The 21,957-nt window shown below is 35.3% G+C and overlaps 2 protein-coding genes across 3 annotated transcripts; one reads left to right on the top strand and one right to left on the bottom strand.

The window, feature by feature from the left end:
- Positions 1–2,539: 2,539 nt before the first annotated feature.
- LOC141692524 (beta-galactosidase-like) lies at positions 2,540–5,367 on the bottom strand. 2 transcript variants are annotated; one of them, XM_074497394.1, is made up of 2 exons: positions 3,403–5,349; positions 2,540–3,342 (listed from the first exon to the last, which is right to left on the bottom strand). In XM_074497394.1, the coding sequence occupies exons 1-2, from the start codon at positions 5,347–5,349 to the stop codon at positions 2,857–2,859; spliced, it is 2,433 nt and encodes an 810-aa protein (XP_074353495.1). In that variant the 3' UTR covers positions 2,540–2,856. The 2 variants fall into 2 exon arrangements, with proteins under 2 accessions (XP_074353495.1, XP_074353494.1); XM_074497393.1 differs by having other exon boundaries at positions 2,540–5,367.
- Positions 5,368–6,691: 1,324 nt separating this feature from the next.
- LOC141692525 (uncharacterized) lies at positions 6,692–15,634 on the top strand. The gene is made up of 4 exons (XM_074497395.1): positions 6,692–6,782; positions 6,859–6,975; positions 15,071–15,132; positions 15,273–15,634. The coding sequence occupies exons 2-4, from the start codon at positions 6,861–6,863 to the stop codon at positions 15,450–15,452; spliced, it is 357 nt and encodes a 118-aa protein (XP_074353496.1). The 5' UTR covers positions 6,692–6,782; positions 6,859–6,860; the 3' UTR covers positions 15,453–15,634.
- Positions 15,635–21,957: the final 6,323 nt, after the last annotated feature.

Here is a 21,957-nt window from a genome sequence, read left to right on the forward strand (position 1 = left end):
TTCTGATGATGTAATTTTTTTTATTTTGTTCAATTATAAAATATTTAATAAACTCCGGTCAAATTTTAGTCAATTTGACTGGGTCAAAGTCAAATCTGACAATTAAAATGAGATGGAGAGAGTACTAATCATTTGATTGAGCATGATTTTAAAATTACCGATTTTACCTATTAATGAGTCGATTAATCGTAAAATTATGTTATACTAATTCAATAGCTAACATATTTTGGTTAAGAAATTAAATATTAATATATTTTTGTAATAATATCCGATTATCCAGTTAATCACTTATTTAACTTATTTCGAGTTAATCACTTATTTCGATTCTGATCCTTGTTGTGTGAAGTATTAAACTCATTTTATGGAGTGGATATATTATTGGAAAATGTACAAAATTTTGTAAAAAATGACATGGTGGGTTTTAATTAAAATGAACCCCTATATTAACATCAACAAGTTTAATTATAACATACTACATCAATTTTCGTATAATTATATATAATTTTTTTATACACAATTCTAACTGGACCTTAGAGCATACGCAGCGGTGGGGTTACTTCCCCTGCCCACTAGTGACATAAATTGCCACCTCACCACGAGGTGGGTTTGTGAAAATAATGACCCCGATCCATACAAATCAAAACCCACTTTTCACATTTTGTAGGGTCTCTAATATTATTATTAAAAAATATATATTTAGTAGAATAATTTTATAATTTAATTTATTCATGTAAAAATTGTTATGATTAAATTAAAGTGACTGAGAATTTTAGAATTATTATTAAATTAAAAAACACGTCTCAGTAATTAAAATGCATCATATTATTAAAAAACCATGAAATAAAAAACAACATACAAGAAAATATTAAATTTTACACAGAAATTTATGCAAGCTGTAACCCACTTTTAATATTTTTAAAGTGTATTTTAAGAATTATTTTTTAATTTAATATAATTATATAATTATATCATATTAAAAAAAATAAGATATAAAGTGAAGAATTTAGTAACACTAAGTTTTAAAAAAAAGATAGAGTAAAAATGCTATGTGTGGCCAGCTGTGTGCTAGAGAGAGAAAGAAACAATAAAAAAAAGGTTTTCTAACGTGTGTCCAAGAACATACAATAAGCACTAACTACCATGAGTTTGGTGCATTTTGATCGATCCTCTAATCATAAATATTAATGGACCCCTCAGTATTATAACAACTCCACGAATAAAAATGCACCAAACTCATGGGAGTTGGTGCTTATTGTGTGTCGTTGAACACATATTAGAAAGACAATAAAAAAAATGAAAAAGCGGTAAGTAGTCTAGATCCGGCATAGCGGGACGGGATCGGTTTTTTCCAACCTCACCGACGCGCCAGCTCTCTTATTTTATGAATCCATGCCACCTAGGCGGTAACCAGGCCCCCGCTGCGGGTGCTCTTACTAGCTCTCGTGTAGTCCATTCCAGGGCAGGAGCTTTGTTGTACAGTAAAAGAGCCATGCATTTTTCAAGAGACAACACAGAGCTCAACTGTATACTTTCTTCATAATGAAGTGGGGTTCAAGCATGTGATATATTCTTCACTTTTATTTTCTTTTCTAAATTGCGCTTCATTTTTATTTAACTATATGCCCCTTGTCCCCCCTTGCCTTTGTCATAATTACAAGCCCCTTTTCTTAGATAATGCAAATGAGTTTATCCGAAAAAAAGAGGATCAGAGTCGAAATAGGTAATTATGATTTTATGTTACTTTCATGCTTTCAGGTCTGCAGGACATATACATTGCTAAGCTCAAGTGTAATGCTGCTTGTTATTTGCTAACAAGTACTCAAACGCCTTATATAATGGATCATGGTCCGAGTAATATCGAACTAGAGAATGCTAGACAGAGGAGGTGCTCGGGAATTGGGGGTGAGTCATTGTATTGGGCCACCGAAAGTATAGGATTCCAAAATATTTAACACTTTACATATAATTATAAATGATAATATCGTAATAAAGGCTAAATAGTCTTGATCGAGAATTTTTGAATAAAGTGGACATTCAAAGTGTTCAAGAAGAATTTAATATAAAATATAGAAAAGGAATCTAAGTGAATTGTCGGAATATATTTTTTATTTATAACGTATTTTTGATAATTCCTTTTATTTGTTGGAATGTAGTTCTTTTAAATATAAATTAAGGGCCCAATTTTCAGATTTCACAAGGACCCGATTATTTTGCCCCTACGCTAGACAGTTAATTAAAGTATCTGCCCCGGTCTGATAATCTTTTTAAGAATATTCAGTTTCTTTTGTTCTGTGGATGCAACACATTTGTAGAGATTTTAGTTTCTTATACGAGTATTCGTGTATATGTAAATGACAGGCACTTCTTTCCACCTGACAATGCTCTTGAGTCCCTGTAATATTCTCCAAAAGATTGTTTAATTTATCTATGGTAGATTTCTGTCAATTGTATCTCGTTTTTACCAGTAATTGTACAATCTTGAGGTTAATCATCATTTGATCTTCTAGTATTACATACTCTGTCCGTTGCATTACTATGTTCAAAAAGGTACACTGTTGCATTGAATCATTGAAATGTAAAGAACAAGTAGCACAATATTTCAGTTTTCTGTAAATATACACCAGAACTAATTATTTTCTAAATTTACAAAACTGATGGATAATTTGTCCATGACTCTTCAGAAAGCTAGTAATTGAAGTCCTCTTCTGATCACTGCCTCTGCTTGATCTCACATGTGGCTGCTAAGTTCTACAGAAGACGAGAAAGATACGACGGTTGCTGTTACAAGCAGGTCACTGAAGGTTTCTAAGAATTAGTATGGTAGTTACTATTACTTGCTTTGAAATGTTAGTTATGTTAGCTGCAGATCACTTCCACAGAAAGTTTCTTCGTAATTTTAGGACATGGATCTCCTCCAAACATCCCAGGTGCTACTATGACTGAGCAAGCATTTTTACCAATGCAATTCCTCTCAAAAACATCTCCTGATTTCTGTGCATGACAGCTACCCTGGACAAAGCTTCCGCAAGTACCTCCGGGTGTTCCAAAACTGGCAAACTTAATCGACGCGATGTTCTGACCAGGCATGCACCTGAGGTGGGCTTTTGGCCTAAAGGGTTGATTAACTTTACCTGAGTGCTGCATTTGCAAATTCATTAGGGTTGGTTGCCACTCGTTAATATCAGCACATACACTAGCTAATTTTCTCTGCATTAAAGATATCCCAAATGGAATGCCTCCTAATTCTTCAAATATAACTAACAAATTTCCTCTTGGCTTCAACCAAGAACGTGGTATGTGATACCATTTTTGGGAAGCCTCGCCACAATTACTTAGGCACTTCTTCTCGTCATACCAACCAGCATAGCTGCAACCACCGCAAGTACCAGAAGCTTTGTGTGCAGGCCAGTGACGCCCAATGCTTCGACCATTTATCCAAATTTGGCCTTTACCCATCGTGTTCATATCTAAAGCAATTGGTTGGTCTCCATCTGGAGCATCAAATGTCGTCTTGTACCATGTTAGCGGTTGGTCTTGAGCTACCAAAGAGCCTCCAGCCCACTCTGTAGTTGAATTTCCACCTTGTGAGTGAAGACTTAGGGCTTCTCCATTTAGACCTACCTTGTAAGACCAGTTCTGCAATGTTAAGTCTCTTATGCCTTCATTCAGCCCATCGAGTGTAACTGGTCCTAAAACTCCAGCATTCCATGCCCCGAAATGTGGACCAATGTTAGGAAGTCCAACAACAGTGCTCAACAACGAGATCTTATTGACCCCAGCTCTCAGATTTACACCATTGCTAAAATTTATTTTCGTGTTTTCTAGGCTTCCATAGACAGTCCCTGATAGTTGATTGTTGATGAAAACATGCAAAGCATGCCCAGAAGAAGCGACTTTTAAAACAGGGAACTCGCCACTACTCAAAAATCCTTCATTAGAGTCAATGTTGACATCTGTCATGTACCACAAGTAATCAGAAACATCTCTAGTGGTATTTATTTGTTCCAGCAACCCAACTGCTGTAAATGTTTTGTCTTCGTAAGATGTTGCCTCATCGTTGTATGACTGCCAAACCAATGGCCTGCCAACAGGAGTCATATTCATTTGTGCACTTTGTGCACTTACCATTGCTGTGTTAAAAACAACGTTCTTGCAGTCTGGGAGGATGCTGATAGACCAAGGAGGTAAGTCGTAATGCATACTATTAAAAACCGCTTTAGCAGAAGAGTTTTTGTCGTAATTTACAAGGAATGCAGCACAAGCTCCTGATGTTGAGTTGAAGACACTGGCCTCCTGATTGTTTCCCAGTGGTGTTCTAACGGGATCTCCAGACACTAAAGCTGGCTCACACAACTTTATTACTCTATGCAGATGTGTTAAGTGACCCCATTTAGGTTGCCTTAGTAAGCCAAATTCATCAAGAGGAGCATCATAGTCATAACTAGTAGCAATTAGACTCCCAGCAGTCCTGCCAAAGTTCGTTCCTCCATGGTACATGTAATAATTAATAAAGGATCCACCCTTCAGTATAAACCTTGCAACTGAAAAGGCCACGTCTTCAGCTGGACGATAAGGAACTGTGCCTCCAAAACTAGTAAACCAGCCGGTCCAATTTTCAGTCCACATCTTTGGCTTATAATCCTTGTTAGGAGAGAAGTAGTCACAGTAGAAACCATTACAGGCATTGATAATAGGATCAGGAGCATCGTCTTGCTTGCACATAATCCACGGTACTCCTGTATCCAGACCAACTGCCATCCGCGCTGTCCAATTAGTATAAGTTCTAGCAGGAGCACCAAGTTCATATTCCATAGGTCCATATTCATTCTCAATCTGAGACATTATTATCGGACCCCCTTGAGCCTCATACAGCCTCTCTGCTTTCATCATATTCACTATCTTTGTAGTAAAATTCTGCATTGCATCCTTAAAAGGGCCATTATCTGTTCTGAAACTGATCCCCGGAACAAACTTCAACCAAACAGGAAAGCCTCCAAAATTCCACTCAGCGCAAGCATAAGGGCCAATCCTGAGATGAACATAAAGACCTGCTTGCTGCACTATCTTTATAAACTTTACCAAATCATACCTCCCCTCAAAATAAAATTTGCCAGGTTCGCGCTCATGCCCGTTCCAGAAAACATAAGTCTGGATCACATCAAGGCCTCCTGCTTTCGCCTTTGCGATAAGATCTGGCCACATCTCTGGAGTGCTTCTCGGGTAATGAATGGATCCTGAGATAAGAATTCTTCTAGTGCCATTAAGAACAATAGCTTTATGGTCATATGAAACAGAAGCTGTACTAAAACAGAACCATAAGCTCAGTATCACCACCAACAAGTTCCACATTACAATCTTCAATCCCATTACTATAATTTTCTAGATTTTTGCTTTCTCCAAATTAAAAGGAGCAGCAAATATAAGTGTTTTTCTAGCAGCCTTTAGATAGTTGAATACAAAAATTGGTGCGGTGATGATCAGGGAGGCAAAAGCTATATTTATAGGTTCATAAATATTCGAATCATAATTGAAAACAAAAAAAATTACTATTGGAATCATAATTTAAAATGAAATATAGCTATTATCTCAAATATTCGAATCATATTCTAGTTTGAATATTGTTATCGTATTTCTTAGATAAAAAAAATTCCTTTTGCAATTAGTATTTTGCGACAATTAGATGACAATACACTAGGATTTAAGAAAAGTAAAGTACTGAACAAGATACATAGATGATTATTCTTTATAAATTACGATTCCACCTGCCCACAATTTTTCTTTATTTTTTAATACAGTAATTTTGTTCGAGATGTTTGACAAATTAACCATATTTGACAATTAGCTGTTGATTATAACGCTTTTAAATATTTCACCCCGTTTTCAAATAATTGACGTTTTGATTTTTGACACATATTTTTAGGTACGTTAACCGTATATTAAAAATTAATATTTTTAATTTTTTTTGTAAATTAAAATTTTAATTATATATTTTTATTCGCAAAAAAAATTAAAAATAATAATTACAACTATCCGGTCAAAACATTTAAAAATGTGTGTCAAATTAAAGTATCAATTATTTGAAAACATAACTGTTTTGACTAGATAATCTATACACATTTATTTATTTATGCCCTCTTAAAATCTATTTTGTTAAGCAAGTATAGCAGTGCGTGAGCAAGCTTCACATGCAAAATGTTTTACGCCGGATGATTTGTGTCTGAAATTCGATGCAAAAATTCAGTAATTCACCTCAATGCAAACAAGGAAGACGTGTTGGAATATGCGTTCATATTATTTATAATTAACTACTCTTGCACCATAATCCGGTTTGGAGTCCCGTACTTGTTTATACTCTATGCTCCGGTACCTGTATTGTTTCGACAAGATCCGAATTTTCGACATCTATAAAGAAAAAGAGTGAAATAACGCTCTGACTAACTTCTTCGATTTTAACTGTACTGTGACATTGTCGTATCCTTTACCAAGTGAATAATGTTTGAAGAGTATAACATGACCTATTATGCTCAATTCATAATTAATTATCAGATTCCCGATGTTTGCAGCATTCAATAGTGCTTCATTTGCCACTGACACCTATGCAGTGAGTATTCTTAAAGAAACCACTACAAACAAACAGCCATAAATTTGTGATTTATTGCAAACAGGGCCTAACATACATGAACTTATTTATTACACCACTTCAAGACATGGGCTTTTACCCATTCTTTCTCTGATTGCCACATCTTTTCTACTTGATTCTCTCTGCAATAGCATTCTTGAAGGTATTACTTTCCAGTGACTTTAGATTGTACATGCACATCATTATTCAAGTGTTTTTCTTTATTTTGTTTGAATCAGTTATGAAGATATCTGGCATGATGAAGCCTTCTGGGTTGTTGGTTTTGTTACTTCTGCTTGGAGCAGCTTTGATATGCATTTCTTTTACTGGCAAAACATGTGCTCCCAAGTCTACTGGTACAATCTTGTGTTTGTCTATGTTCAGTTTCATAAACAAATATGTTATATTTTGTTGCACCATTTTGAATCATGACTTTGACTACTATATGTTTCATGGTATGTTCATGAATCATGAGTACATATTGATAGCCCAAGCTTCGATTTATGACATGGTGTTTGATATTTTGATTGTTTGAAAGGTTTCATGCTATGGTCCTCTTGTTGATATAAACTAATTTCCCTTTAACACCCCGCAATGGTTGACTGAGTTGGTTAAAGAGAGGATAAATATCCTCTTGCTCACAGATTTCTTGGTTCACGTGTTTTGCAGGCTATCCAGTGCGCACCCGAAGGGTAGCGGCTGCAGGTTCTCTACGATAAAAAAAATCCCCTTTAACAGTCATGCAACACATGAGTTTATATTGAGTCTAGTGATCATGTATTACTATTCAATTCATGTTTACATTATTTCACTACCGATTAGAATACTTTTGTGTTTTGAACTTGACACCTCTGCGGTACCATGTTGTACCCAGTTCTCCTAAAATCTCAGGGCAAAGGACTTACCTCGATCTTATATTGTATTCTAATAGTTAGTCTTATCAAAATTTTAAAGAAATTATTGATATTGCTAAAATTGAAGTTGAATTGCATTATATTGTTTCTGTACCTTTGAATAAAATGTTACGTTAGAGGATATTTAATGGAGGAGGTTACATTTTTGTAATGTTGTGGCTTCACAAGAATGCTAGACAGTTGATTAAAGTATTAAGTATCTACCCCAGTCTGATAGTTCTCTGAAGAATGGCTTAGTGCTGAACCTCTTCATATAATCGAGGATGGGGATGTCCATTCTTTATCTTAAATTTGTTTCCTTGAGTTCATGGTAGGCTGCTCATCGGTGGTTTAGGTGTCCTGTGTACAGGACATGGGTGTTGTAGCTAGAATTAAACTCCGTGATAACCGTGTGAAAACAATCTGCGATTAATACAAATAATCAAACAAGTGTGTGCGTGAGTAAACGAAATCAAACGGAGGAAGAAAAGATATAAACAGAAGAGAGATCCTCGAGTCCAGTTGAAACTGTCTCCTTAAAGCTATTTCGCCTCTCACCGTATGTGCGAGTCGATAGCCTCCCAGGATAAAACGAGGTAGCGGCGGCGTTACGGATAACGAGCACCTTCAGCGAGCTTGAACGGGCACGAAACTATCACCGAGAGAGAGAGATTTGTGTTTAGAGACGAATATGTTTTTTGGTGTGTCTAACCCTAACGCCTTAGAGGTGTTTATATAGGTGTAGATAGACTTGTGCGCTACTCTTTTCCATAATTAAATATCATTAATTATGGAATCGGTGTAATACTTGCAAGCTACTCTATTCCATAAATAATCTGAAACAGAATCAGATTGAATATATCAAGACATACACCATATCAATTAATCTGAAACAAAATCAAATTAATTTATGCCATAATATTTGAGCCAAATTCTAATGGAAAATAATAATTTCCATTATTAAGAGAATATCATCATATCTCACACATCTTTTAGTCATAATGCTCAAAAATATGACTTACCAATATGGGACTTATACCCATATTTTCCAACAATCCCCCACATGGGTGAGATTGGTAATCTTAGTAGCACACACCAGACAGACAGACAGACAGACACGGAGTTTGACTTGGTGATAGTTTCTTCGATCAGATATAGCATACGATAGGTAGAGAATGCTCCTTGAACCTTCGCTCGAGTAAGCATACCGACTTTACTGGTAGACAGTAGACGTGCTTGTCCTTGAACTGTTCGACCGTTTATGTAAACGATGATATACTTATCACTATATCGTTTCTGACTCGTTCAGCTCTCATGAGTATGTCCATTTTGGCCATGGAACATCGTCCTGGTTCTGCAGAAGTTTCTAAAGAATTGTGCCTCGCAATTCTCCTTTGAAGCGGCCCCACTTCTCTCCCACATAGGTGATCTTTATCTTATAGAGTAACCCGCGTTTACTCAACTGAATTCCATGCGTTCACTCCTGAGCTCCACGTATTCATCAAAGATCATTAAAGGCTCAAAGCTTAACCTCGTACCTTACGGGTCTCACTGTTTCCTCATCATAGGAACAGGCCAGGGGTTACCCCCACAGTGATTTGGTCATCATGATTTAGTTGTCCCATTGAACCAAGTTCTTGGGATCTCCAGTCAGCAATGGTTGGGTGTCCACCATGATGCCGTTAAGCAATAGGCTTAAGGCCCATCCCTCTCGATGATTTCTCAACCACTTCTCTTGATAACCCTTTGGTTAGTGGATCCGCGATATTATCCTTTGACGGTATATAGTCAATAGTGATAATTCCGGTTGAGATCAATTGTCTAATGGAACTGTGTCGTCGTCGTATATGACGAGACTTTCCATTATACATCGTGCTCTGTGCTCTGCCAATAGCGGATTGACTATCACAGTGAATCCCTATTGCAGTTACAGGCTTTGGCCATCTTGGAATATCCTCCAGAAACTGACGTAGATATTCAGCCTCTTCGGCGCATTTATCTAGTGCCACAAACTCAGCTTCCATCGTGGAATGAGTTATCACCGTTTGTTTTGAGGATTTCCATGATATTGCCGCTCCAGCTAATGTAAACACATAGCCACTCGTAGACTTAAGTGCTTTCTTGCTAGATATCCAATTTGCGTCAGTATATCCTTCTAATACTGCTGGGTATCTGCCATAGTGCAGTCCATAGTCTCGAGTTCCCCTCAAGTACCTTAGTACCCTTATAATCGCTTTCCAGTAATCAGCTCCCGGATTACTCGTAAACCTACTCAACTTGCTAATTGAGTATGCAATGTCTGGTCTTGTACAACTCATGAGGTACATCAGACTACCAATTATCCTCGAGTATTCCAATTGGGAAACAGCTACACCTTTGTTCTTGGATAGGTGCAAAGTCATATCTACAGGTGTCCTAGCTTTCTCAAAGTCATCCTTAAGAAACTTCTCAAGGATCTTGTCAACATAATGTGGTTGACTTAATGCGAGACCCTCTGATGTTCTAGAAATTTGAATTCCCAGAATTACATTTGCTAGTCCCATATCTTTCATGTCGAACCTTGATTTCAACATGTCCTTTGTAGATTTGATAACTTTATCATTGCTTCCAGCAATAAGTAGATCATCTACATATAGTGTCATCATGACATAGCCATTGTCATTCTCCTTGACATAGCTGTTCTCGTTATCCTTGTAATAGGCACAGCTATCACATTCATTGATTTTAAAACCATTGGCCAGCACGACCTCATCAAATTTTTCATGCCATTTCATAGGCGCTTGTTTCAAACCATACAATGATTTCACCAATCTACACACTTTCCTTTCTTGTCCTGGGACAACAAACCCTTCAGGTTGTTCCATATAGATTTCTTCATCTATGTCTCCATTTAAGAAAGCTGTTTTCACATCCATTTGATGTACAGTTAGATTACGCATTGCAGCAATAGCAAACATCATCCTTATGGACGTTATTCTCGTTACAGGAGAATATGTATCAAAGTAATCAAGGCCTTTTTGTTGCTTGTATCCTTTAATTACAAGTCTGGCCTTATACTTATCAATAGTGCCATCAGTTTTCAACTTCTTCTTGAAAACCCACTTGCTACCTAATGGTTTGCAACCAGTTGGCAAGTCCACTAATTCCCAAGTATGATTTTGCATAATTGAATCAACTTCATTCTTGATGGCCTCTTTCCACATAGGTCCATCAGGTGAGGTAACCGCCTCCTTATAAGTTTTTGGGTCACCTTCTTCGAGCAAATAGGTCATAAAATCAGACCCATAGGATTTCTCCGTTCGTTGTCTTTTGCTCCTTCTCACTACCCCCACATTTTCGTCTTCACTTTCGTCACTCTCATTATCGTCATCTACAGACTCATGAGATCGTTTAGACGTCGTAGGTTGTTGGTTTCCTGGATTACAGGGAAACATCGTCTCAAAAAATGAGGCATTTCTTGATTCCATAATGGTATTCTTTTGAATATCAGGAATCTTGGATTCATGAACAAGAAACCGATATGCAGTGCTGTGTGGAGGATATCCGATGAAGACACAATTCACAGTCTTAGGACCTATCTTCACCTTCTTCGGTGTAGGGATCAGTACCTTTGCAAGGCACCCCCACACTTTCAGGTGTTGGTAACTTGGTTTCTTTTTCTTCCACATTTCATAAGGACTTACATCCTTATTCTTGCGCATCGTAATATTTAAAATATTATTTGCGCTTAAGATGGCTTCTCCCCACATCGATTGTGGGAGCCCAGAGCTTAACAACATCGCATTCATCATCTCTTTCAGAGTGCGATTCTTCCTTTCAGCCACACCATTTGACTGAGGGGAGTATGGTGCAGTGACCTCATGGATTATACCATGTTGTGAACAGAATTCCCCAAACGGTTCAACATATTCACCTCCACGATCACTTCGTATCGTTTTGATTTTCTCAGTTTGTTGTGTCTCAACTTCTTCCTTATAGATTTTAAATTTATCTATAGCTTCGTCTTTGCTTTTCAACAAATATACATAGCAGTATTTTGTACAATCATCAATGAATGTAATAAAATACTTGTTTCCTCCTCTTGTTGGAGCGAATTTTAAATCACATATGTCGCTATGTATTAGGTCTAGCACTTTGGTGTTCCTTTCCACACGTTTAAATGATGATCTCGTTAATTTTGCCTCAACACAAGTCTCACACTTATGTTTTGGATCGATAGTAAGTTTAGGTATGTATTCTTTTGCACTTAAACGTCGTAAAGTGTCATAATTTACATGTCCTAATCTAGCATGCCATAAATTAGGAGACTCAAGCGAGTAAGCAGAAGAATTCTTCATTTCATTATCGTCCTTAACGGACATTACATTGAGCTTAAAAAGCCCATCAGTTAAATAACCCTTGCCTACAAACATACCACTCTTAGACAAAATAACTTTATCTGACTCTATTACAATGCGAAAGCCATGCTTATTCAACAGAGAACCAGACACAAGGTTCTTGCGAATATCAGGCACATAAAGTACATTCTTCAAAGTCAGATTCTTCCCAGAGGTCATCTTCAGGATCACCATGCCTTCACCCTCAATGGTAGAAGTTGCTGAATTCCCCATGTAGAGTTTCTCACCAGCATCGGAAGCTTTGAGGCTAGAGAAAACCGCCTTGTCTGAGCAAACATGCCTAGTAGCACCAGTATCAATCCACCATTCACGTGGATTAGAACCGACCAGGTTCACTTCAGAGACCGTAGCACAGAGGTCTATGTCACCCATCTCCTTGGAGATATTCTCTACCATGTTTGCTTCTTTCTTCTTGTTGGGCTTCTTGGGCTTCTTGCAGTCAGAAGACCTATGACCAACTTTATCACAGTTGTAGCACTTCCCTTGAAATTTCGACTTCGAAATCCCTCCCTTGGGTGCCAGCTTTGCCCCTTTACCAGAATTAGCCTTCTTGGGCTTGGAGCTTTGAGCATGCTCCACCATGTTTGCCTTCTCAGTGGCAACGTTAACTTTCTTCTCGGACCCTCTGTTGTCTTCTTCAATACGAAGTCTAACAATAAGATCCTCCATAGACATCTCCTTTCGCTTGTGCTTAAGGTAGTTCTTGAAATCTTTCCATCCAAGTGGAAGCTTTTCAATAACAGCAGCAACTTGGAAAGACTCACTTATGACCATTCCCTCAGCATGAATGTCATGAATGATCACCTGCAGTTCCTGCACCTGACTGACCACCGTCTTAGAGTCTGCCATCTTATAATCAAGAAAGCGGCCAACAATCCACTTCTTTGCCCCAGCGTCCTCGGTTTTATACTTATGGTCAAGTGACTCCCATAAGACCTTAGCTGTTGGCTTTGCGCTGTATACGTTATACAACGAGTTAGACAAACAATTTAACACATAGTTCCGACAGATGTAGTCGGAGTGCTTCCAAGCATCAGCAGCATACACAGTCTGCATGTTACTCTCAGCAGTGAGCAACGGTGGTTCTTCCTTAAGGAAGCGATCCATATGCAACGTGGTCAGATAAAAGTGCATCTTTTGTTGCCAACGTTTGAAGTTCGTTCCGTTGAACTTCTCAGGTTTTTCAGCATGTGCAGCAGGCACAGTTGGCATAACAGGTGCAGCAGGCACCACGGGTGGAACAGATGGTACGTGCGTCTGTACTACAGGTGTATGCACACCAGTAGGCACCGCAGGTATGATCGGAGGAGTGAATCCTGCCGATATCTGTCCAAGAGGAACACTAAACTGTCCAATGACAGTGTGTCCCACAGGCACATGTCCCGAAGGCACATGTCCAACAGGCGTTTGACCCCCATCAGATCGTACGATCCGTGCATTAGGGTTAATCGGCTGCTGGTGAACCCCATCGGATCCAGTGATCTGTGCGTTGGGATCAGCCGTCATGTTCATCGAATCGTTCACAGTTTGGTTCTCCATCGATCTGTTACTCAACAAAACAAGCAGATACAGATGTATCAGTCACAGATGTATATAAAATAAATAGCTTTAAGATTGTGAAAACAATCTGCGATTAATACAAATAATCAAACAAGTGCGTGCGTGAGTAAACGAAATCAAACGGAGGAAGAAAAGATATAAACAGAAGAGAGATCCTCGAGTCCAGTTGAAACTGTCTCCTTAAAGCTATTTCGCCTCTCACCGTATGTGCGAGTCGATAGCCTCCCAGGATAAAACGAGGTAGCGGCGGCGTTACGGATAACGAGCACCTTCAGCGAGCTTGAACGGGCACGAAACTATCACCGAGAGAGAGAGATTTGTGTTTAGAGACGAATATGTTTTTTGGTGTGTCTAACCCTAACGCCTTAGAGGTGTTTATATAGGTGTAGATAGACTTGTGCGCTACTCTTTTCCATAATTAAATATCATTAATTATGGAATCGGTGTAATACTTGCAAGCTACTCTATTCCATAAATAATCTGAAACAGAATCAGATTGAATATATCAAGACATACACCATATCAATTAATCTGAAACAAAATCAAATTAATTTATGCCATAATATTTGAGCCAAATTCTAATGGAAAATAATAATTTCCATTATTAAGAGAATATCATCATATCTCACACATCTTTTAGTCATAATGCTCAAAAATATGACTTACCAATATGGGACTTATACCCATATTTTCCAACAAACCGCACATACTGAAAGAGCATTAATGCCAGACACTTATGTCCACCTGACAAGGCTCTCGAGTCCTTGTAATGTTCTCCAAAAGATTGTTTATATATACTAGTATAATGGTTCAAGTCTGACTATTATTTTCAAAATTGATGAACTTGGTCGCGGAACTGCTGTCCATTTTCCGGAAAGGGTAATAAAAAGAAAAAACTCTCCAGTATTCAGAAAGTGAACAATTTAATAACTTGTTTCAAAATTATACTATCAATTATGTCGTGTTAGGGAAAGGACTTACAGTTACAGGATTAAACATTGGTGCTATGATCTTTTGTGGTGAATTAGTATGACAGTAACACAAGCATATATGTATTTTATTTTAGAAGCATTATTAAAACACCGTGCTATGTTGATGTCATTAGGTTGCCCCGTCAAGGTTTAGGTCCTGTTTAGCCGATCAATAACTCTGTTTATGGTTTGCAGATCTTTCTATTTCACGTAACTGAAAAAATTATTACAAAGCATTCCTTATAGAGTACACTGTAAAGACGCCAATAATATGTATTCAGACCTTCTTTTCTCCCTTCATCTATTACTTCCAGTAGCTATACTAATCTACTGGTAGCTGTAATTTGTATCTCTTTTTTCCGGTATATACCATCTTGAGGGTGATCATCAATTGATTATCAGTTGATCTTCTAGTATTAAATACTCGTCCATTAAATTACTATGTTAAAAAAATATACTCCAGTTACATTTAAATGTAAAAAACTAGTAGCAGAAGATTTCAATTTATCGTAGATTCCCCAGACCTATTTATTTCTATATTTTTAGAAAAGTGATAGATAATTTTCCAAGAATCTTCCAAAAGCTAGTAATTAAAGTCCTCTTCTGATCACTGTATCTGCTTGATCTCAGATGTGGCTTCTACAGAAGATCAGAAAGATGCGACAGTCGCTGTAACAAGCAGGAAACCGAAGGTACACTAATTATATGAACAGCTCTTTTAACTCATTTTAACGTTTTCCGGTTATTGGTTTTACTTTTACCAAGCTAATCAGTTCTTGATTTCCACAACTTAATTTTGAAATTTGATGTTTAAAATTTCCCTCACTTATAGTATCTCGACGACAATCAAGTGAGTGGGAATAGTAATGCAGGTTCCATCAGTCCACAAGATTATGGTCCTGTAGACCCTGTCCCGAGTTCAAAGGCTTCCATACAAGCTGGACCAATTCAGCATGACACTCCTCTTATGCCTTATATTCCACCTTCCCCGCCTGCTCCGTCCACCCCATAGCCGTATAAGGTTTCTGTAACTCTGCCTTTTTTATATGCGAGAAGGGCTAATTCCTGTAAGACCATCTCCTAAAATGGCACTTGTCGACTTCTTGAGCAATGTTTTGCATGTATGTACATAGTTCCCTTTATGCAGCCGTATGTTAATTTTGGTGCCTAAAATGCTCTAGTTTTTCTTTCTCATGCTTGGTTAACGTTATCCTTCTCGTGAGTTTCTTTCTCATGTTCTGTATAAATTATGACATGGCCTCACTGTTACGTTTGTTTTCATAGTTCAGACATTTTTACATTGTATATTTTTAATCTTATAAAAACCTCTCTAAAAATTCATAAGATTTTGAAGAATTTATTAGAAAAAAGTCTAGTATATTTCAGATCTTTGCACTTTTTTTTCTTCAATGATTTTTAAGATAGAGATAGAAGAAATATATATGTTTCTTTAAAAGTTGTTGACACTATCCAAATATCAATACTCCTTCCAAATAAACAGTGTAGCTCATGGAAGTTAATCCATCAAATCTTATACTACTATATCGAGAGACAGCGTAATAAATAGCTGGAACAATATAAATTTATCTTTCAAGTAAAAAAATGAAACAATGTATTTTTCACCAAATTCTCATCCTCATTTTCATAGATCATCATAAAGTTTTTTAACATAGCCACCTTTAAGTTTTTATCCACGCTCATATTCACTACAATTCTTATCATGTCCAATTCATTTTTTTGCCAAAGTAAGTCTAATTCGCATTACATTTTTTGTTATATATATTATACTTTTATTTTGTGTTAAAATAATCATAATTTGTTTGATAAGCAGGTGACCTGGTGAACAAACGCTCAGAAAAGGCGTCTGGAAATGGGTTTTGTATGCCTTGGATTTGCGGGGATAAGAGTAAGATTACAACAAATCCGAGTTTCATTCACGGTTGTTGGTGTTGCTTTACTACTGGACAACATACAGGTTGTGATGAATTAAAAAGTGATTGTGAATCAACTTGTCACTGATCAAATGCATACTACTTGAATTGTATTACATAACTACTTGAAAATCTGAATTCAAATTTTTTATATTTTGTATTCCTGTGTAATGTGTTATCTTCTTCAATTTCTCGAACTATCAAGATTTTAAATTTTACTGAAACAAGAAATATGGTATCGATAATTGAACCAAAATTGGACCGAGGGGCAATTGGAAGGTGATTAGGAATATTAATCTGTAATAGAAATGAAATGGATTGAAGGGGTTAAATGAGGATAATATTTATTATATATGTGTTGAATATTAGTGAATTACAAATTATCCCTGATAAATCAAAGGCGTTAGTACAAATTTGACGATATTTGATAAACGGAAAGAAATTTCAGTCACCTTTCTTTAGATTTAAAAATCCGGTTATTTTTTTTTAAAATGAGTTCAGATCATAGCCGTACCCATGTAATTTACTAATATGCTACGACCAACTTTGACAAAAAAAAAAGAAACTGCTTCGAGTGTATGACCAACAATTAAGCACTTATTTTTTGGTCGTGTAAAAAAGTCAAACAATTCGTGAACTACTCGAGCGCGACTCATAAAATATTTGCATTCGGTTCAGTAACAATCAAGCCGAGTTTTTCAAATTTTTTACCGAGCTGAGTTCAAATCTCAAATTACTCGGCTCGTAAGGTTCGCAAGTCTTATCAAACCTCTATTATTTTTTTATTTTTTTATTATAAATATATTTGTATACAAATATTAAGTATTTTTATTATTTTTTATATATTCAATCAAATCGAACTCGAGTCGTACATTTGATATTTAGATTTCTTGTTAATATTTGATGAAATCTATTCGAGTTTTCGAGTTAAACTCGAACCTATAGAATTTTTAACGAGTCAAGATTGAGTTTGAAATTAAAGATTCAGCCAAATATGAGCTCGAGCACGAGCCCAAACTTTTTTAATCAAGCTCACACTTCTGGTGTTTGAAACTTTGGTTGGGCTGGAAGTTTTGCTTGGATTGGATTTGTAGCCGGGCTTACAAGATAATTTTGATTTTGGGTTTCTGGGAGAGGGACATTAATTATTGGGATTTTTTTTATTATTTGGTTACCGATATGGATCAAGTTGCATTTTATATAATGGCCTTTGTACCTTTCGTTGCAAATAATATGTTTCCTTTTTTCAAAAAATGAATAAATAAACTAAATAAAGCATCAATCTAATCATAAAATCCAAATATATTATTTTAAATACATATATAATATTCCTTTGTTTAAAAAAACTATTTAATATCTGAGATAAATATTCAGATTTTTTGGAATCTATATTAAATATCAAAAATTCTAAAAAGTAAATAATATCCAAGATTTAATTTTATTTGTTACCTTTACCCGTCAAAAAGTAAATAATATTGTATCCTTTTTCCTTCAAAGATATTAACCCTTGCTAAAAATCATCTTTTTCAATAATATACCTCACATTGTACAATCTTAAATATTCATAATTTTTTTTTTATTTTGGGGTTTGTTTTCTATAAGATTTTCTTAAAAAATAGATTCTACTTTTATATCGCTTGAACCAAAAACTTGTATAAATAACCAAAGTGCTACGGATGATCAATCCATAGCATTCTCCCCATTCATTTTATTTAATTTAATTATATATACATACGCTACTTTTGTAACATGACCACCTCTAAACTTGTATCCATGCTCATGGTCAACATCATTCTTCTTCTCTCTAGCTCTTTTGGTGAATGTAAGTCCAATTTACACTACAAATATATTCGGGGAAGGTTCTAAAATTCACATGTTCTTAGTTAAAATTAGTTTATGGGTTGTAAAATGCATATATCATGTAATTTTATATATTAAAGTTAAATTTTTTTAAGACATTTGAGTGTAAAACTTTATCCAAAAATCTTGCTCGCCTGTGGGTACAACTAAGCTAACCCTGATTTTTGTTAATTATTAGTATTATTGTTATTTTTTTATTGTGTTAATGTCATAAGCTCATAGTGATTTTATAATTTATTTGTTATTTTTTATTAGTATTATTAGTGTTTGTAACATATTATGCAATCTGAACTAACCTGTATAATCATAAACAAATTCCAGCAATTGCTCAGTAATTGAAAAATATCAACTGCTACTCCAAACTATACCAAGATATTTTAGGTTACAATTATAGAAACAAGAATTCCAAATTTTCACACAAATATATTTTCCTTTCTTTTAAAACTCTTTTCAAAAATTTCCAAACTCAAAACTTAACCTGCTAGTATAACTTCGAAAGGAAGTATACTAGGTCCAATTACACGATACATAACTAGTATACATACAAACAACTTTACATAATAAAACTTACACTAGTTCCGTAAACTCTGGATCAACCATCTATATCTATATTATCTTAAAGGCTACTATTGCCCATATAATATTTACCCACTAATTTACCCATGACCCATGATCCATTTTATTTTTTTACACATAAAACTTTATATTATACACATATCCATAAATCTTTCACATTTAAATCCATTATAACCTATATAGAAACTACCCTAATATATCAATCTATATACCTAAACCGCTCCCTGATTATAGTAACTGAATAGTACATTTGATTTTTTTTTGAATTGTACTCTATCAAAATATGGTAATGTTGTATAACTCTACCTCCTCCATCGATCGTCTCTTTAGTTTCATGCTCCGTCGACTATGTCTACAATCACGATATCATTATCCATACACATCTCTGTGAATCTGTAATATGTACACACATATATGCTTATCCATGTATTTGATTCTTTATTTCTATGATTCTCATAATTTTGAATTGTATTTTTGCAGATGATTACTGATGGCTGCTTCTGAAAAGCGGGTAATCATTGTATTTCATTAATGATTCAAAAGTATGCCTCTATTTTCATTAATGTTTTGATTATGTGAAAACTTAAGTTTGGCACTCCAACTGTTTGATTTTGGTTCTAAATAACCCTGTTTTGTTTTTTTGTTGTTTTCTTGAAAAATGGTTTTAAAATGAAGGATGGGGAAGTGTAAATTAATTTATCTTATGTATGTTTGCATTTTTCATCTATCTAGAGATATTTACTAGATGTTTTTTTTATTATTTCAACTAATTTGTTCTCAATGTTGTTGTGGATTATTAGTCGAACCAAAGATGATTTTTCGTGTTTTTTAGAAGCAGGTGATTATTAGAGTTTATCGAAATGAAGTTGAGTTTAATTATTTGATCATTGATTGTGTATATTTAAATGTTGTCTTACGATGTTGCCTCATTTTCATAATTTGATTTTAGGAACAACTATATTTTCGTATTCGTAGGTTTTAGCTAAAAGTTAAAGTTAAATGAAACTGAATGATTTTTTTATTTTATTGTGGACCTCAATTGTTGTTTTTGATAATGTACTTTTGTAAGAATCCACTGAGGTTGCATCTGCGAAGAAGAAATAGTTGACGCTTATTGACCTTGACATTAGGAAGCCTTTTGGAAGAGGAAAGTTCGGGCATATGTATCTACTAGAGGGAAAAGAGGGTCAGCCCTTTTTTTCAATCTTTAGATGCTTGAACTTATGTTATTTTCGTATAAGCATTTGGAATCATATACATGATCTCCATCTACTTTCCCACCATATGTTATCTTTTTGTTTTTTAAAGAACTAAATATCAATTTTTTAATGATTATGTGGTGATTGGAAAGTATATGCACAGTGAGTTGGCCTTGATGGAGCATTAGCTATGCCACAAAGAAGGTATCCAAAATTATCACGACACCATAATCTGCTTATAGAAACCGAATCAAGTTTTCTCACCCTTCTAGAGGACAGGTTACCAGCAGTTGTTAAAGAACTATTGTGGACATATTCCATGTTGAATTGGAGGTTCCAGATCAGTACTTTGTTAATCTAGTACATTACAAAACTTGACCCGGTGAAGAATCTTGAAAGTCCCCTAACTTCGGAATTTTTTATGTATTTTTTTCTGGTATTTTTTAATGCCTTTTGACTCTAAATTCTTATTATTTAAGAGGGATTAAAGTTTTGTGAGACATATATCTTTAATTTTTAGCTCCATTACTACGTGATATTTTATTATTATTATTGTGTAGAATGGACACTATGAATATGCATCTCCCCTTATGTGGACAATATGGATTGCAAGAGCTCGAGAAAATTGATGTGAGATTTGAAAAGAAAATTTATAATGCTGCAACCATCCAGGTTATTTACCCGCCAATTGTGTGTATTATTTGAATGGTACAATTCGTTAACTCTATTTTGTCATATTTTCTTCAGAATATTTAAATTTTAAGAAAGTTGATTATTGAATGCAATGGAACTTTGTCATGATATTTTTATTAAAATCTTGTAATTATTCAATTTCATAATGATTTTCAAAGAAAAATATTATTATATATGCTGACTATGGAAACAAAGTATCTGATGCCTAATTCTATGTGGTCTAACTCCTCTAATAAATGCAGAATCCCTCAGATCCAGGTAAATGTGCTTCTGTACTATCAACTATGTTAAGTAGCACATGTTTTCTTAGCTTCCGTCTTAGTCTGATTTTGAAGATAATATGTAAAATACATTTTGATGTTAGAATATGTGCATGTGAAAATGAGAACAACCTAACACCTTCAGCCTCTTCCTACTCAGGTTTGTATTACACGTGCACCGTTATATCGACAAATTCCAAGATGGACGATGGACAATTTGTTGATGTTGTATCAATTGAAAATTATAAAGTTTGTACACAATCACTCAGGTACATAGAAAGAACAAAGCAATATTACATGAGATGTTTCACAAATAATAATTTCTTCCACTATTTGACATGTCGGATAGATGCAATTCATGCATGAACATGAGCATTGTTACAGGGAATACATTTTAAATTTGGACCCCAGAACAGGAGATGTGATTGCTCACATTACTAAAGGTGATAAAGAAGATGTTGGCAGAGCAATAGTTGCTGCTCGAAAGAACTACTTCAGAAAAAGTATATTCTTTCCAATAAACATTTTCTAATACTAATTTTAAGTTGTATCATTCATAACATTTTTCTTTTCATTATTATAGATGGCAATGTATAGCTCTTTTAGAGGAGTTTTACCTTTTAGAGGAATTAAAAGTAAAAAAATATACCCGATGAACCTTTATCGAAAGGGGTTTCCACAGAGAGCATTAAAGTTGCTGAATCAAAGAAAAATCTAGCTATTAGTGTGCAAACTACAAAGACTCTTCTGTTAGTCAACTCATATATTAACACTTAAAGTAAGATCAAGTGATAAATATGGACTTAATGCACCTTCTCAGCTTACCTGTATAATTAATGATTGTTTACAGTCATCGTTGGATCATAATTCTTAGTGTTTTCATAGAAAAACTAAAGTATAATTAAGGTCCGTTTGGGAGTGCTGTTGAAAACTGATGTGCTGTGAGAAAAAGTGCTGGTGGAATAAGTGTTGTGAGGAAAATTAGATGACAGTTTGGT

The sequence above is a fragment of the Apium graveolens genome, chromosome 10 (assembly GCF_009905375.1).
Source record: "Apium graveolens cultivar Ventura chromosome 10, ASM990537v1, whole genome shotgun sequence".
Taxonomy (NCBI): Eukaryota; Viridiplantae; Streptophyta; class Magnoliopsida; order Apiales; family Apiaceae; genus Apium; species Apium graveolens.